Here is a 19,092-nt window from a genome sequence, read left to right on the forward strand (position 1 = left end):
CTGTCTCCTCTTCTCCTCTTGCCCTCAAGTCTTTCCCAGGATCAGCATCTTTTCTAATGAGTTAGTTCTACGCATCAGGTGGCCAAAATACTGGAGCTTCAGCTTTAGCATCAGTCCTTCCAATAAATATTCAGGATTGATTTCCTTTAGGATTGATTGGTTTGATCTTTTTTGATCTCCCTGCAGTCCAAGGGACTCTCAAGTCTTCTCCAACACCACAGTTCAAACGCATCAGTTCTTCAGCACTCAGCCTTCCTTATGGTCCAACTCACATCCATACATGACTACTGGAAAACCATAGCTTTTGACTAGATGGACCTTTGTCGGCAAAGTAACGTCTCTGCTTTTTAATATGCTGTCATAGCTTTTCTTTCAAGGAGTAAGGGTCTTTTAATTTCATGGCTGCAGTCACCATCTGCAGTGATTTTGGAGCCCAAGAAAATAAAGTCTCTCACTGTTTCCATTATTTCCCCATCTATTTGCCAAGAAGTGATGGGACCAGACGCCATGATCTTAGTTTTTTGAATGTTGAGTTTTAAGCCAACTTTTTCACTCTCCTGTTTCACCTTTATCAAGAGGCTCTCTAGTTCCTCTTCGCTTTCTGCCATAAGGGTGGTATCAACTTCACATATGAGGTTATTGATATTTCTCCTAGCAGTCTTGATTCCAGCTTGTGCTTCATCCAGTCTGGCATTTCACATGATGTATGCTGTATATAAGTTAAATAAGCAGGGTGACAATATACAGCCTCGATGTACTCCTTTCCCAATTCAGAACCAGTCCATTGTTTCATGTGTGGTTCTAATTGTTGCTTCTTGACATGTATACAGGTTTCACAGGAGGCAGGTAAGGTAATCTGGTATTCCCATCTCTTGAAGAATTTTCCCGAGTTTGTTGTGATCCACACAGTCAAAGGCTTTCGCGTAGTCAATGAAGCAGATGTTCTTCTGGAATATCTTGCTTTTTCTATGATCCAACAGATGTTGGCAATTTGATCTCTGGCCCCTCTGCCTTTTCTAAATCCAGCCTGAACATCTGGAAGTTCCTGGTTATGTACTGTTGAAGCCTGGCTTGGAGAATTTTGAGCACTACTTTGCTAGCATGTGAAATGAGTGCAACTGTGTGGTAGTTTGAACATTCTTTGGCACTGCCCTTCCTTGGGACTGGAATGAAAACTGACCTTTCCCAGTCCTGTGGCCACTGCAGTTTTCCAAATTTGTTGGCATATTAAGTGTAGCACTTTAACAGCATCATCTTTTAGGATTTGAAAATAGTTCAGCTGGAATTCCATCACCTCCACTAGCTCTGTTCGTAGTGATGCTTCCTAAGGCCCACTTGACTTCGCACTCCAAGATTTCTGGCACTAGGTGAGTGATCACATCATCGTGGTTATCTGAGTCATTAACATCTTTTTTGTATAGTTCTTCTGTGTATTGTTGCCACTTTTTCTTAGTATCTTCTGCTTCTGTTAGGTCCATACTGTTCATACCCTTTATTGTGTCGATCTTTGCATGTATTGTTCCCTTAATATCTATAGTTTCCTTGAAGAGGTCTCTAGTCTTTTTCAGTCTAGCATCTTCCTCTATTTCTTTGCATTGTTTACAGAGGAAGGCTTTCTTACCTCTCCTTGCTAATGCTCATAACTTTAAAAAAATTAAAGAAAAACACTTGTCATTTTATTCTGATAACATCCTTAGTAACAGGACTAGCCTAAATTCTTTGAATATCTACACCTGAAGCTGACTTGCAAAGCAGTCAAAATAGAATTTGGGTTAGATTATGCTTTTCTGAAGAACAGGTTTGAGTTCCAATAAAAGAATACAGACGTCTCGTCTGAGCTATTTCAATGAAAAAATCTCCCTACACTCACTAGTCTCTTCAATATCTGCTGATACTGTTAACAGAGTATCATTACTAAGGGTCAATTTTTTATCTTTCTTTCACTCAGTAAGTTTTTGACTCTCCACTGCTCACGTATTCAAGTTCAAATGCCATACTCTGACATCTCAACCACCTTTTGGATCTTATCCTGTACTCCTCTTCATGGATTCTGTGCTTTAAAAAAGAACTACTTATGTCCCTTATAGATACCCTCACATTTGCTCACTATCATGCTACTGTTCTTAATTCTCTCCTGGGTGTGTAAGCTTCCTTACCTTCACAGTAATGCAACATTCTGTTCAGGGGTCAGCTTCTCAAGTCAGCATATAAATGAAAACTGGGTTGTTCGATTATCTTTGAAAATACCTTAAGTAGCCCATGAAATATAATACTCATGGCCTTTTATACATATGATCCCTTATATTTAATTGTATGATATGAAAAGAATATTTCTACTGTACTACATAATAGCTCAGAATATACTGCTGCTACTGCTGCTAAGTCACGTCAGTTGTGTCTGACTCTGTGCGACCCCATAGACGGCAGACCACCAGGCTCCCTCATCCCTGGGATTCTAGGTTAAACAGGGGCTCTGTATCAACCTAGAGGGGTGGGATGGGGAGAGAGATGGGAGGGAGGTTCAAAAGGGAGAGGATATATGTATATTCATGGCTGATTCATGTTGAGGTTTGACAGAAAAACAACAAAATTCTGTAAAGCAATTATCCTTCAATAAAAAAAATTTTTTTTAATGCAAAAATCTACAGGTATACTGTTACTGCTAAGTAGCTTCAGTCGTGTCCAACTCTGTGCAACCCCACAGATGGCAGCCCACCAGGCTCCCCCGTCCCTGGGATTCTCCAGGCAACAACACTGGAGTGGGTTGCCATTTCCTTTTCCAATGCATGAAAGTGAAAAGTAAAGTGAAGTCGCTCAGTAGTGTCCGACTCTTAGCGACCCCATGGACTGTAGCCTACCAGGCTCCTCCATCCGTGGGATTTTCCAGGCAAGAGTACTGGAGTGGGGTGCCACTGCCTTCTTCTCAGAATATACAGTCGACCCTAAATCGACTGTAGTGTAACATCACTATACTCTGATTTCTAAATACCAGCTCCAATGCTCCTTTCTATTCCCCTCAGTGCCAAGGAATCTAGGACTCTCAGAACTAAAATTCTGCCTCTGTTAGGGCACTGATTTTATGTTTCCATATACTGTAAAGGGATTGAGGGTTGGGGTCCATTTCAACAACTCTTTTAGACTAAAGAGCTCTTTTAAGAGCAGCATTTGAGTTCTTGTGCTAGCTCTCTGTCCTTGAGCAAGTTACTTAACTTCTCTGAGCCTCAGTTTTCTCATCTATTTAAAAGAGACAATAATTTGATCCAGCAATTCTCCTTCTGGATATACATCCAAAAGAATTGAGTGCAGGATCTCAAAGAGATACATGTAAACCCATGTTCATAGCAACATTATTTATAATAGCCAAAAGGTAGAAGCAAACCAAATATCCATTGATGGATGAATGGATAAACAAAATGTGATATATCCACACAATGCAATACTATTCAGCCTTAAAAAGGACAGAAACTCTAACACATGCCACAACATGAGTACACCTTAAGTGAAAGAAGTCAGTCACAAGAAGACAAATATTGTGTTACTGTATTCCACTAATACGAGGTATGTACAGCAGTGAAATTCAGAGAGGTATAAAGCAGAATGGTGGTTACCAGGGGTGAGGGGGAGGCGGAGGAGGAAATGGGGAGCCGTTTCATGGGTGTAAAAAAGCTCCAGAAATTGGAGGTACAACAATGTGCGTATTCTTAACACTACCAGACACTTAAAAATGAGGAAGATGGTAAATTTTATACTGTATGTATTTTACCACAATTTTGAAAAAGAGAGAGACGATAATACCAGACTTATAGGATTACGGTAAAGAGTAAAGTGAGAAAACATATATAAAGCACTAAGCACACAATCTAGAAGGTAACAGTTGCTGTTTTAACTACCAGTTATTACTTGTGAAGTGTATACGTAGTTCTTAGTAATTAAACGCAGTGGATGGTATTAAAGACTATTGCTTTATAGGAAGAAACATTATTGATCCCATCTGTTGGGCATTTTATCAGTGCCTTCCTACTCAAAAGGACATTACTAAATTTTAAGACATCTTTGAAAAATTACAGGGTTTTGTGTTGTAAAATCTGTGCTTCCTTAAAACTTTATCTTCATATTTTTCTAAGTAAGAGTCTTGATTTTTATTAGGATATAATGCCCCTAACTAAAACACATTTCCCAACCTTCCTAGCAGGTAGAGTGGCTAAATGATGAATTACAAGAAGTTATGAATGCCTTTTAGAAAAACACTTTAAAAGGGAAAAGGCACATCCCTTGCATTCCTATACACTAAAAATGAAAAATCAGAAAGAGAAGTTAAGGAAACAAGCCCATTCACCACTGCAACAAAGAGAATAAAATATCTAGGGATAAATTTACCTAAAGAGACAAAAGACCTGTTTGCAGAAAAGTATAAGACACTGATGAAAGAAATAAAAGAAGACACAAGCATATGGAGAGATATACCATGTTATTGGATTAGAAGAATCAACATGGTGAAAATGACTATAACCCAAAGTAAACTACAGATTCAATGCAATCTCTATAAAACTACCAATGGTATTTTTCACAGAACTAGAACAAAAAAATTCACTATCTGTATGGGAATGAAAAAGACCCTGAACAGCCAAAGGAATCTTGAAAAAGAAGAATGGTGCTGGAGGAATCAACTTTCCTGACTTCAGATTATACTACAAAGATACACTAAAACAGTATGGTACTGGCACAAAAATAGAAATATAGACCAATAGAACAAGATGGAAAGCCCAGAGATAAACCACACACCTATGGGCACTTACCTTGGAAGGAGGCAAGGAGATACAACAGAGAAAAGACAGCTTTTTTAATAAGTGGTGCTGGGAAAACTTGACAACTACATGTAAAAGAATGAAACTAGAACACTTTAACCACACACACAAAAAACTCAAAATGGATTAAAGATTTAAATGTATGGCCAGAAACTATAAAGCTCTTAGAGGAAAACATAGGCAGTACACTCTTTACATACATCACAGCAAGATCCTCTTTGACATACCTCCTAGAGTAATGGAAATTGAAACAAAAGTAAACAAATGGGACTTAATTAAAGTTAAAAGCTTTTGCACAGCAAAGGAAACAATAAACAAGATTAAAAGACAACCCTCAAAATGGAAGAAAAATAACAGCAAATGACACTGACAAAGGATTAACCTCCAAAATATATAAGCAGCTCATGTAGCTCAATATCAGAAAAACAGACAATCCAATCAAAAAACGGGAAGACAATCTAAACAGACATTTCTCCAAAGAAGACATACAAATGGCCAACAAACAGATGAAACAGATGAAAAGATGCTCAACATTGCTCATTTGCATATTTAGAGAAATGCAAATAAAAACTACAATGAGGTATCACCACACACTGGTCAGAATGGCCATCATTAAAAAAACTACAATCAAGAAATGCTAGAGAAGATATGGAGAAAAGAGAACTTTCTTGCACTGTTGGTGAGAATGTAAGTTGATACAGCCACTATGGAGAACAGTATAGAAACTCCTTAGAAAACCAGAACAGAACTACCATGTGACCCAGCAATCCCACTACTGGGCATACACCCTGAGAAAATCATAATTAAGAGACCCATGTATCCCAATGTTCATTGCAGCACTTTTTACAAAAGCTAGGATATAGAAGCAGCCTAGATGTCCATCAACAGATGAATGAATACAGAAATTGTGGTATATTTATACAACGAAATATTATTCAACCATAAAACACATAGAACATAGAACACATTTGAGTCAATCCTAATGAGGTGGATGAGCCTAGAGACTATTATACAGAGTGAAAGAAGTCAGAAAAAGACAAATATCATATATTAATGAATGTAAATGGAATCTAGAAAGATGGTACTGATGAACCTATTTGCAGGACAGCAATGGAGAGGCAGATTTACAGAAAAGATTTGAGGACAGTGAGGGAAGGAGAGGGTGGGACCAATTGAGAGAATAGAAAGGAAACATTTACATTACCATATGTAAAATAGATAGCAAGTAGAAATTTGCTGTGTGACACAGGAAGCTCAATTCAGTGCTCTGTGACAACCTAGAGGGGTGGAATGGAGAGGGAGATGGAAGGGGGTTCAGAAGAGAGGGCACATATGTATACCTGTGGTCGGGAAGATTCCTGGAGAAGGAAATGGCAACCCACTCCAGTATCCATGCCTGGGAAATCCCATGGACAGAAGAGTCTGGCAGGCTACAGTCCATGGGGTCACAAAGAGTCAGACACGACTGAGCACGCACGCACCTAGGTGGCTGATTCTTGTTGATGTATGGCAGAAACGAACACAATATTATAAAACAATTATCCTCAAAAAAAAAAAAAAAAGAAAAGGGCAAGGGCATGTTTTATTCTTTTCTTGTGCCCTTCCTCCTTTCTGCTATTGGAACTGACAGAAGAGCCACCAGTTCCTCAGAACCACATATACTCTAGCCCCTTTCAGACCCACAGGTGTCACGAAGCTAACCTTCCCCAAGAAAAAAACAGGGGTAGCTGCTGTTACTAAAACTCCCTGGAGATCCAGAGCACAGCTTGGAGAGAGGTGTTCTTCTGTAGTGTCCCGTCCCCCTCCCCAGTCCAGTTTGAAAAAAAGGGATAACCCAAAAAGCCTCTACAGAACCAATGACACCCCAGAAATGTCTCATGGTTCTCCCTGAGACCTGGGAAAGTGGGACCTGGGCAAATTCACTTCACTTCTTTGAGTTTCCACTTTAACCTTTATACAGTGCTTCCCTCACAGCTCAGCTGGTAAAGAATCCGCCTGCAATGCAAGAGACCCTGGTTCGATTCCTGGGTCAGGAAGATCCCCTGGAGAAGGGATAGGCTCCCCATTTTAGTATTCTTGGGCTTCCCTGGTGGCTCGGCTGGTAAAGAATCCGCCTGCAGTGCAGGAGATGTGGATTCAATCTCTGGGTTGGAAAGATCCCCTGGAGAAGGGAAAGGCTGCCCACTCCAGTATTCTGGCCTAGAGAATTCCATGGACTGTATAGTCCACGGGGTTGCAAAGAGTCAGACAGGACTGAGCAACTTTCACTTTTCACTTTCACAGGGGAAATCATTAACCTACCTGCCCTACTCTGCAGGGTACTATGTCCACATGAAATGGTGGATGCAAAAGCATCTTAAATTGCAATGAAATAAAAAAATATAGGTGGCTGCTGCTGCTGCTAAGCCGCTTCAGTCGTGTCTGACTCTGTGCGACCCCATAGACAGCAGCCCACCAGGCTCCCTCGTCCCTGGGATTCTCCAGGCAACAACACTGGAGTGGGTTGCCATTTCCTTCTCCAATGCATGAAAGTGAAAAGTGAAAGTGAAGTCGCTCAGTCGTGTCCGACTCTGTGCGACCCCATAGACGGCAGCCTACCAGGCTCCTCTGTCCATGGGATTTTCCAGGCAAGAGTACTGGAGTGGGGTGCCATTGCCTTCTCTGATACAGGTGGCTAATGACACTCAAAGCCACAGTCAAGAAAGGGCAGAGGGAGAGACTTGCCGGAATCTATCTTGAAGATAGCCCTATAAAAGGATACAAAGAGATGTGAACAGTGAGGTTCACTGCAGCATTACCTGTAACATTTAAAAGTTATATAAAATAATTAAAAAGATTATACACCATGACCAAGTGGGCTTTATCCCAGGGATGCAAGGATTCTTCAATATCTGCAAATCAATCAATGTAATACACCACATTAACAAATTAAAAAATAAAAGCCATGTGATCATCACAACAGATGCAGAGAAAGCCTTTGACAAAATTCAACATCCATTTATGATAAAAACTCTCCAGAAAGTAGGAATAGAAGGAACATACCTCAACATAATAAAAGCTATATATGACAAACCCACAGCAAACATTATCCTCAATGGTGAAAAACTGAAAGCATTTCCCCTAAAGTCAGGAACAAGACAAGGGTGCCCACTTTCACCACTACTATTCAACATAGTTTTGGAAGTTTTGGCCACAGCAGTCAGAGCAGAAAAAGAAATAAAAGGAATCCAAATTGGAAAAGAAGAAGTAAAACTCTCACTGTTTGCAGATGACATGAGCCTCTACATAGAAAACCCTAAAGATTCCACCAGAAATTTACTAGAGCTAATCAATGAATATAGTAAAGTTGCAGGATATAAAATCAACACACAGAAATCCCTTGCATTCCTACACACTAATACTGAGAAAAGAAAAATTAAGGAAACAACTCCATTCACCACTGCAACGAAAAGAATAAAATGCTTAGGAATAGATCTACCTAAAGAAACTAAAGACCTATATATAGAAAACTATAAAACACTGATGAAAGAAATCAAAGAGGACACTAATAGATGGAGAAATATACCGTGTTCATGGATCGGAAGAATCAATATAGTGAAAAAGAGTATACTACCCAAAGCAATATACAGATTCAACGCAATCCCTATCAAGCTACCAACAGTATTTTTCACAGAGCTAGAACAAATAATTTCACAATTTGTATGGAAATACAAAAAACCTCAAACAGTCAAAGCAATCTTGAGAAAGAAGAATGGAACTGGAGGAATCAACCTGCCTGACTTCAGGCTCTACTACAAAGCCACAGTCATCAAGACAGTATGGTACTGGCACAAAGATAGAAATATAGATCAATGGAACAAAATAGAAAGCCCAGAGATAAATCCATGCACCTATGGAGACCTTCTCTTTGACAAAGGAGGCAAGAATATACAATGGAGAAAAGACAATCTCTTTGAAAAGTGGTGTGGGGAAAACTGGTCAACCACTTGTAAAAGAATGAAACTAGAACACTTTCTAACACCATACACAAAAATAAAACTCAAAATGGATTAAAGATCTAAACGTAAGACCAGAAACTATAAAACTCTTAGAGGAGAACATAGGCAAAACACTCTCCGACATAAACCACAGCAGGATCCTCCATGACCCACCTCCCAGAATACTGGAAATAAAAGCAAAAATAAACAAATGGGACCTAATTAAAATTTAAAGCTTCTGCACAACAAAGGAAACTCTAAGCAAGGTGAAAACACAGCCTCCAGAATGGGAGAAAATAATAGCAAATGAAGCAACTGACAAACAACTAATCTCAAAAATATACAAGCAACTCCTGCAGCTCAATTCCAGAAAATTAAATGACCCAATCAAAAAATGGGCCAAAGAACTAAACAGACATTTCTCCAAAGAAGACATACAGATGGCTAACAAACACATGAAAAGATGCTCAACATTACTCATTATCAGAGAAATGCAAATCAAAACCACAATGAGGTACCATTTCACGCCAGTCAGAATGGCTGCTATCCAAAAGTCTAGAAGCAATAAATGCTGGAGAGGGTGTGGAGAAAAGGGAACCCTCTTACACTGTTGGTGGGAATGCAAACTAGTACAGCCACTATGGAGAACAGTGTGGAGAGTCCTTAAAAAACTGGAAATAGAACTGCCTTATGACCCAGCAATCCCACTGCTGGGCATACCCACCGAGGAAACCAGAATTGAAAGAGACACGTGTACCCCAATGTTTATCGCAGCACTGTTTATAATAGCCAGGACATGGAAGCAACCTAGATGTCCATCAGCAGACGAATGGATAAGAAAGCTGTGATACATATACACAATTGAGTATTACTCAGCCATTAAAAAGAATACATTTGAATCAGTTTTAATGAGGTGGATGAAACTGGAGCCTATTATACAGAGTGAAGTAAGCCAGAAAGAAAAACACCAATACAGTACACTAACGCATATATATGGAATTTAGAAAGATGGTAATGATAACCCTGTATGTGAGACAGAAAAAGAGACATAGATGTATAGAACAGTCTTTGGGACTCTGTGGGAGAGGGAGAGGGTGGGATGATTTGGGAGAATGGCATTGAAACATGTATAATATCATATATGAAACGAATAGCCAGTCCATGTTTGATGCAGGATACAGAATGCTCGGGGCTGGTGCACTTGGATGACCCAGAGGGATGGTACGGGGAGGGAGGTGGGAGGGAGGTTCAGGATGGGAAACACGTGTACACTCGTGGGGGATTCATGTTGATGTATGGCAAAACCAATACAATACTGTAAAGCAATTAGCCTCCAATTTAAATAAATAAATTTATATTAAAAAAACTCATTGTAGGTTTCAGTGGGTAAGAACAACATTGGTAAATAGTATATATAAAGAACTCAATTATGTTTTTGTTCAGCAAGAAAGCACTAAATTTCAATTTCTATCTGTCTTAAAAAATAATAAATAAAAGTTATATAAAATATGGTACAGCAATATAATCAAATTCAGTGTATTTAATACAAAGATGATAATTGATAAAACAAGAAATGAAAAGTATATTAGCTGGCATAACAGTAGTAACTGCCAGAACTAAAACCAGAAGTGGTTAAAAGGAGTTACTTCAATTTCCAGTTAAATGAGATGGTGGGAAGAAAGAGTAGAGGAGACCACAGAGGATAAAAGATGTTACCACATTTGGGAGATGAAAGGCAAGTGGAGGAGTCTCCAGATCAGAGAAAACAAGATACCTCCTGCCTGCAAGGAAGGAGACACCTGTGAGAAAAGTTCTAACCCCAGAAACCTGGGAAAGGGTAAATCAGGTCCCTGTTAGTGATGCCCACAGTGAAGTCTATCAGCTGACAAACTTTGTCTAGGCACAAAGCACATAATCTGCCCTTCTGTGCTTCACATTTAAATAAAAAATAGATTACAAAGGCCTAACAGATAACTAAATGATGGTTCTGACGCTAAAGGAAGAGATGGAATAAATAAACTGAAGAAACTTGAGGGGAAAATAGAGACAATGCAAGGAGAAAAAGAAAACTTAAAAGGAAAAAAAACCCCATCAATTTATATATCAGAGAAAAAAAGATACCACATGTAAAAAGAACAGGATGCTATTAAAACAAGGATGGTTAGAGAATATGAAAAAGTTCTTGGAAACTCAAAATACAAGATCTGAAATAAAACTGAAGACCAGAGCGAGAGGACAAAGTTCAGGAACTCTCTTTGAAAGAAGAACACAAAAAAGCAGAGGAGAAAAAAAAAAACACACAAGAAAATTAGAGAACGAGTTGAGGAGTCCAACATCTAATAGCAGGGGCCCTGGAAAGAGCGGAGAGAGAATGGAGGAAAGGAAATTATCATAGAAATACTTAAAGCAAACATCTCGGAACTGAAAGTACAGAGCACTGAAGACAATGGAAAGATTCTAAACGTTTTCAGAGACCACATAATGGCCATGTTCAAAGAACTAAGAATCTGAAGGAAACAAGACTTCTCAGCAGCAAATCTGGAAGCGAAAAACAAGCAATGCTTTCAAAATTCAGGCATAAAATAACTTCCAATTTGGAGTTCCATGCTGAATCAAACCATTAATCTCTATGAGGAGAGTAAATGAGAGTACAATAAAATTTTTCAAACACGTAAGAACTTATCTACCTTCTATGAATGCTTTCTTAGGGGGTTTGTAGAGTTAAGACTCCACCACAACGAAGGAGTAAATCAAGAGAAAGATATGGGATCCAAAAGCAGGCAAAGGAGTCCCAGGTCTAATCAACTAATCCAGATTAGAGCAGGTAGTAACAGAGACGGATGGATGCAAGACGGATGTTTCAAAAAAAAAAAAAAGGACGTGTTTGCCCACGTGAGAAACAGAAGCTAGGTGGCTTTTACAAATCTGTTAAGAGTTTGAAGAATTAGTACTTAACAACCAAACAAATGAAAGCAATTAGCCAACTGGTCAATAGCAGACCCGTATTTGTATATTACATTTGTCTCCAATAAACAATAATTAGAAATGAACACTGAATACTGAATTTACTAAGAACTGAGATGTATCCACAGTGGGAGAATGCAGGAAGGGAAACTGGGGGCATGGAGCTATATAAGGACATTAATTTAAATTCTCATCTTCTGTAACATAATGTCAATAAAAGATGTACAAATAAAATTAGTAAACAGCAACATAAACCAACACTTAGAAATGGAGATAAATATCCAAAGAAAAAACTAAAAAGTTTGGGAAGGATGGAACAGGAGACTGGTTTTATGTTTAAATGTATTAATAGTACTCTTGACTTTTTAAAACTATGCTCATAAATTACTTTATCCTGTAATAATGAATAATTAAAAAACAATCCCCCCACAACAAAACTGGTTACTTCTGGAGAGAAAGACTAAATGAGATACCTGAGTGAGGAAAACTTTTTCTCTCGTCCTTCTTGTTCACTTCTGTATTACTTGAATTAAAAAAAATCATATGCATACATGGCTTTTACAATTTAGGGAAAAAACATTTGAAAGTTCTATGTATTGTCACAGTCTCCTTCTTCAATGCAGGTAGACAAAGGCAACAAACACTGGAGCAGAAAGACATAAATAGGAAATTCCAAAAAGAGACTAAGATTTAGGGACTTTGGAGAAGGCAATGGCACCCCACTCCGGTACTCTTGCCTGGAGAATCCCATGAATGGAGGAGCCTGGTAGGCTACAGTCCATGGCGTCACTAAGAGTCGGACACGACTGAGCGACTTCACTCACTTCACTTAATGTGTTTAATCACATGGTCTAGAACATTCCTGTTGTATATATATTAGAAAAATATAAAAATAAGTCTACAGAAATTTAGCTTCAAGTTCCAGTAAATGATTCAATAAGTCACTTGGTGACAGGTTAAATTTGGGAAGTGCAGAAGTAGTCGAGGAGAATTCCAGGTACATATGTGATCATCCCTGGAAGGAAAGTTTATTATTACTGTTTTATGCAGATGACAAACAGAGATGGCAGCCAGTTTCTTTTTTCCTTTCTAGTAACTGCATATGGTTAAAAAAATGCTTATTTTTGTTACTGCTGTCATATCTCTTGAAGGTTTCTGATCAAATTATCTCTTCAAGAGACTCAGACTTTGTCTTAAAAGACGAGAGTTGTTCATTATGTATTTGTCATTACAGTATTTCAGAACAAAATTTGAATCCCATTTTGGAGAAGGCAATGGCACCCCACTCCAGTACTCTTGCCTGGGAAATCCCGGGGGTGGAGGAGCCTGGTAGGCTGCAGTCCATGGGATTGAGAAGAGTCGGACACGACTGAGCAACTTCACTTTCACTTTCATGCACTGGAGAAGGAAATGACAACCCACTCCAGTGTTCTTGCCTAGAGAATCCCAGGGATGGGGGAGCCTGGTGGGAAGCCATCTAAGCGGTTGCATACAGTCGGACACGACTGACGTGACTTAGCAGCAGCAGACCCCATATACTTTTTTAAAAAATTTATTTTTAATTGGAGGTTAATTGCTTTACAATATTCTGTTGGTTTCTGCCCCGTATCAACATCAATCAGCCACAGGTATACATATATCCCTTCCCTCTTGAACCTCCCTCCCAGCTCCGAGGAAGGAAAGGAGAGGGTAGTGTGAATTAAGAGAGCACACTGAAACATTAACATTACCACATGTAAAACTGGACAGTCAGTGGGAATTTGGTGTATGACGCAGGGGGCTCAAATCTGGTGCTCTGTGACAACACATTTAATTTTGAAATGACTGTTTCCCCCAAACCTCGAACACTAAGCTTTGCTAGAGCATGACTTTTACCTTTCCTAGATGGAAAAACCACTCTTTGAAGCAGCTCCTGAAAATGAGGACTTAGCTGTTCACTCACCTGATGTGTGAGTACAACTAAGAACATAATTAAAGAGTTGTTGAAACTCATAGATGACTCATGTTTCTATTCTGCCCTCAAAGTCAGCCCGATTTTATAGACGTTTCAGCATCTCATTTGATACAAAGGAAAAATAAAGTGAGGTTGGCAGGGGGAGGCGGCAACGCTCAGAAAAGTACCACCTTCAAAGCTGAAGCAACGCAACGACCTTTTACCTTTACACGTCTCCGTTTTCTCCCCTTTTCTTCCCCTGGAATCTGCTTCTCTCCTTTCTTTCTCTTTTTCCGCTTTCTCTCTTTGTGTTTGTCATGATCGTTTTTGTCTTCAAAGAGGCTGGAGTCGTGCCCAGAGCTGCCCGTGGAGAGCTCGGTAACTTCGTTCCCTCCCACTTTGAGGACTAGCTTCAGGGGCTTCTCTACATACTCTTAAACGAAACGAAAGAGTCTCGATTAAAGGAGAGCCTCTCCGGGCAGTATCCACAACGCAGAGTAAAACTGGGTAGGGAGAGTCAGTCTGAGGCGCACAGGCAGAGGCGGCCAATGGCACGCAGCGGGCGCCCCTCGACGCACCTGTTGAATGACGGACACTCGCCAAGTGGACGCCCCGAACGCTCCCCGGCCCGCCTCACACCTCCCAACCGGAGACCCGCCCCGGCCGGAGGTCCCGGGTTCGAACGCCGCCCCCGCCTAGGGGGTCTGGCGCGGCTCAGGCGGGCCGCGCCCCCTTCGCGGGCCCAGGCCTGCCCGCGGGAGGTGCGACCCCCGGCCCGCCTCGGAAGCTGGAGAGTTGTCTCGAAGGCATGAAAACTCCACCGAAGGGCAGTGGGCTCGCCGCCCCCCACGTGGCCCACTCCTCACCCTCGTAGAGGTGTTTGTCCGACTTGTGCTTCTTGTGCTTCTTGCCCATGTCCGATCGGGCCCCGGTGCCCGCCCCCCGCGCCAGGCCCAGGCCGTGCGGCGCCGCTTCCGGTCCGGGCCAGGCGAGCGGAGGGCGGGAGCGGGGCCCGCGAGACCCCGCGCCGCGAGGCAGGGGGACGGCGTGCGCCCAGCGGCGCGAGGCCCCCTCACGAATAGACCCAGCCGCGCCCGAGCGCGCGAGACCCAGCCGGAGCCGGAGAGCGGCGGCAGGTTGGCGAGCGGCCGGCGCGGAAGCGGGAGAGAGGGCCTGCCGCGAGCGCAGAGAGTGGTCGGCTGGGCGTGGCGGCCCCTCGCGGCTGGAGGTGGCACTGCACCCTGAGGCCTGGGGGCGGAGTCCGGCTCGTGGGTGGGGCCAGGGCGGGGTCCACCGCTCCGAGATTCCCGTTTTTCTGTCCGCCTCCCTTCCTCTCTATCTCTTCCTTTCCTGTCTTGATTCCTTCCCTCACTCCCTCCTCTTTGCCCCTTCTTCCTTTCCTCCTTTTTCTTATCTTTTTATGGCCTTACTTCCTTTCTGACTCCTCCCTTCTCTCCCGCTTTCCCTAGCGTCTATCTTCATTTTAACGTTTGTTGAATCCTGTACTGGACGCCAATCGCAGGAAACCCAGAACATTGGTAGCGGAAGGATTCTAATCTCTAAAACAGAACAAAACAAACTTATATAGTGATATGTAAAGACCTTCAAGACCTTAATTAAAACAATACCAACAAAGTATGGAGCAGAGTGTATTCAGTAAGATGCATTTATGGAAATAAACGTTGGTATCTGGATAAAAAGGCTGTGACCGATACACAAGAACTGTTAATAGTGGTTATCTCAGGAGACTAGGACTGAGAGTGGAGTTGATTGGTTTAGTTTTACGCTTCTCTATATTTTTTGAAAATTTTCTCACTTGCATATTTATTATTTTTTGAAATGAAAGAAAATTTAGAAATTAGATTGAAAAAATGATGAAAATAATCTGGATTCCCACGAAGCAGAGGTCCAGAGTAACACTACTGCTCTGTTAATGTAGGTCCACTTCTCTTTCCTGCTTTAAGCCCTGCTTCTCCTTGACTTTATCCTTAGATGCTGAACCCTACCAATGAGATGAGTTATTCACAGTTTTGCTCGTTGGCACTTACCTGAATATTAAGATGTGTTTAAGAGACTGCACCCAGGGATGATGCCTGAAGAGAGACAAAATAATGTTGATATTTTTTGACATGACAACCTTGTAAGGTAGAAAAGGAGAAATATATTCCCATTTTACACATGAGGAAATGGAGGCCCAGAGAAATGAAGTAAGTTGCCACTTACTGGTAGAGCCAGGCTTCAAATCCAGGTTTTCTGAATCTGAATCATAAGCTCTTTTTATTTGTGAATATGATGAAAGGGGTCTTGACTGTCTCTATGTTTAGGCTTACAGTGCACTGTGTGTTTCCAGATAAACCTATACTCACAAGAAAGGAACTGACATCAGTCATTAATACTAAAGAGTTTGGACCTCTGGATCACTTCTCCCAGAAAGATGTGTAGCTTTCACTTGAACTGCAACGGTTAAGTGGTAGACCTGTAATTTAGGGTCCTGTGGTGAGAGACGCTTACTCCTTGGAAGAAAAGTTATGACCAACCTATATAGTATATTCAAAAGCGGAGACATTACCGTCTAGTCAAGGCTATGGTTTTTCCAGTGGTCATGTATGGATGTGAGAGTTGGACTGTGAAGAAGGCTGAGCGCCGAAGAATTGATGCTTTTGAACTGTGGTGTTGGAGAAGACTCTTGAGAGTCCCTTGGACTGCAAGGAGATCCAACCAGTCCATTCTGAAGGAGATCAGCCCTGGGATTTCTTTGGAAGGAATGATGCTAAAGCTGAAGCTCCAATACTTTGGCCACCTCATGCGAAGAGTTGACTCATTGGAAAAGACTCTGATGCTGGGAGGGATTGGGGGCAGGAGGAGAAGGGGACGACAGAGGATGAGATGGCTGGATGGCATCATGGACTCGATGAACGTGAGTCTGAGTGAACTCTGGGAGATGGTGATGGACAGGGAGGCCTGGGGTGCTGTGATTCATGGGGTCGCAAAGAGTCGGACACGACTGAGCGACTGAACTGAACTGTGGTCAGAGAATGATAGAAACCCAGTTTGAATTATTTCAGATGAATAAAAAGATTAGTGGGTCACATGTCCAGGAAGGGAGGAGTAAAGCTTCCCTGAAGAAAAATAGGAGCCAGGGGTTTGATACTCTGTTTCTTTGTCTCATCCTTCTGTGTTGGGCTCCATTTTCTTTTCTTACATGACTGAAAACATAGTTTCCAGCAGCTGTATCCTGACTGATTGGGAAAAGGGTCTCTTCCCTGTCAGCATCATCCAGGAAAAAATTCCAGGGAAGGTCCCTGATTGGCTTCATTTGGGTCACATGTTTTATAGGCAAAGGATTGGGAGATGGATCCAGCTTGGGTACCAAGTCCATCCCTATGGCCAAGAGGAATTAGAGTCTGTGACTGGCCATCCCCATCAGAGTCCAGTGGTTAGCCAGGGAAGCTGAGGTTGCTTTAGAGGAGGGGAACTGATTTTTTTTTTTTTTGAAAGGATAAAAGTTTGAATCTGTTACCTCCTTGTAACAATCTGCTCTGGCGTCTCTGAGGTAGAGGTCAGAGTGGAGGAAAGGGGTTGTGTTGAAGGGAACCTCTGTTGCTCTAAAATCAAGCCACCAATCCCCCTAGTGTAGAGCAAAGCTTCAGTTCAGTTCAGTTCAGTCACTTAGTCATATTCAGCTCTTTGCAACCCTATGGACTGCAGCACGCTTCCCTGACCATCACCAACTCCTGGAGCCTGCTCAAACTCGTCCATTGAGTCGATGATGCCATCCAACCATCTCATTCTCTGTTGTCCCCTTCTCTTCCTGCCTTCAATCTCTCCCAGCATCAGAGTCTTTTCAAATGAGTCAGCTCTTTACATCAGGTGGCCAAAGTATTGGAGCTTCAGCTTCGGCATCAGTACTTCCAATGAATATTCAGGACTGATTTCCTTTAGGATTGCCTGGTTTGATCTCCGTGCAGTCCAAGGGACTCTCAAGAGTCTTCTCCAGCACAGTTCAAAAGCATCAATTCTTATGATCACATTCATACACGACTACTGGAAAAACTATAGCTTTGACTAGACAGACCTTTGTCGGCGAAGTGATGTCTCTGCTTTTTAATATGTTGTCTAGATTTGTTATAGCTTTTCTTCCAAGGAGCAAGCATCTTTAATTTCATGACTGCAGTCACCATCGGCAGTGATTTTGGAGCCCAAGAAAATAAGTGTGTCACTGTTTCCACTGTTTCCTCATTTATTTCCCATAAAGTGATGGGACTGGATGCAAAGCTTTGGTGCAGCTTTTCAACCTTTTCCAAGCTATAACTCTTTTTTGTTTTAAGGAGGACTGCTATGCCAACTCCACCTATGGATCTGGCCTCCCTCCAGGCTGAACCTGTGAGTTTACCTGCCTTCTCCCCACCCCCAGTGTGCTCCACCAGGCAGGGTTAGGACCAGGGGAGCATGGCACCTTTGTGTCCACAGTACCCAACACAGAGACCACTACGCTGCAAACGCCCCTCAGAACCAGCTCACCCTTGGTTCATGTGTCTTCCCTCTGAGCACCCTTTGATGGAGGGAAAAGGTCTGGTTACCTCAACTTCATTAGGGAGTTTGTAATTTCCTTCCTTCCCTCAACAGAGATCTTACCTAGGTCCAAAAGTCTTCACAGCAGGGAAAAACGGGGAAGAACTCAAAGCAGAAAATGCCTCAAAGAGAAAGATTCCTGGGAGACAGAAACCCCAGCTCATCTACTTTTTAATTCCCAGCTAAAGGACAGTACCTGGCACAGAAAAGTCACCAGAAAATTCTAGTTGAACCAAACCATTTTACAGTCTGTCTGAGCTAAAGACTCCTGCCTCCTGGTCGTCACATCCTCCAGCTGAGTGTGGACTGGCCCAGAGACTGACTTCTGACTGTAGAATGTGGCCAAAGTGATAAGACGTCACTTCTGTGATTCAGTCCCAGAAAATCGGGTCTTTCATCTTATTAGCCAACTCGGTTGACTTCTTGGCTTGCATGCTTTGGTGAAGCAAGCTGCACAGTTGAAGAGGCTCACATGCAAGGAATGAAGGGAAACCTCCAACTAATACCCAGCAAGCACTGAGGCCATCAGTCCTGCAGCCCATGAGACGTTGGTTCTGCCAAAAACTCGCTGAGCTTCAAAGTGAATCCTTCCTCAGCAGAACATTCAGATGAGAACTCAGCCCCGGCTCACTCCCTGACTCAGCCTTGGAGAGACTCCAAAGCAGAAGACCCGGGGAAGCTATGCTCAGACTCCTGACCCACAGAAACTGTGAGGTAATTAATGTATGTTCACGTGAACTGCGAAGTTTTAGAGCAGCTTGTTGTATAGCAATAAAAAGCTCATACAAATATCATCCCAAACAGGGAAACTTTCTGAGCCTACTACATATCTCAATCAGAA

At 41.9% G+C, this 19,092-nt stretch overlaps 1 protein-coding gene across 2 annotated transcripts in view; it reads right to left on the reverse strand.

The window, feature by feature from the left end:
- The window catches only part of BRD7 (bromodomain containing 7), a 49,703-nt gene extending 35,049 nt beyond the window's left edge, over window positions 1-14,654 (reverse strand). For both annotated transcript variants that reach the window (XM_068992177.1, XM_068992176.1), the window contains exons 1-2: window positions 14,546-14,654; window positions 13,904-14,112 (exon numbers count right to left, since the gene is read on the reverse strand). In XM_068992177.1, coding sequence (XP_068848278.1) covers window positions 13,904-14,112; window positions 14,546-14,594 — 258 coding nt within the window. In that variant the 5' untranslated portion in view covers window positions 14,595-14,654. The remainder of the gene's footprint in view (window positions 1-13,903; window positions 14,113-14,545) is intronic.
- Between the last annotated feature and the right edge of the window lie 4,438 nt (window positions 14,655-19,092).

Source organism: Capricornis sumatraensis, chromosome 20, assembly GCF_032405125.1.
Source record: "Capricornis sumatraensis isolate serow.1 chromosome 20, serow.2, whole genome shotgun sequence".
Taxonomy (NCBI): domain Eukaryota; kingdom Metazoa; phylum Chordata; class Mammalia; order Artiodactyla; family Bovidae; genus Capricornis; species Capricornis sumatraensis.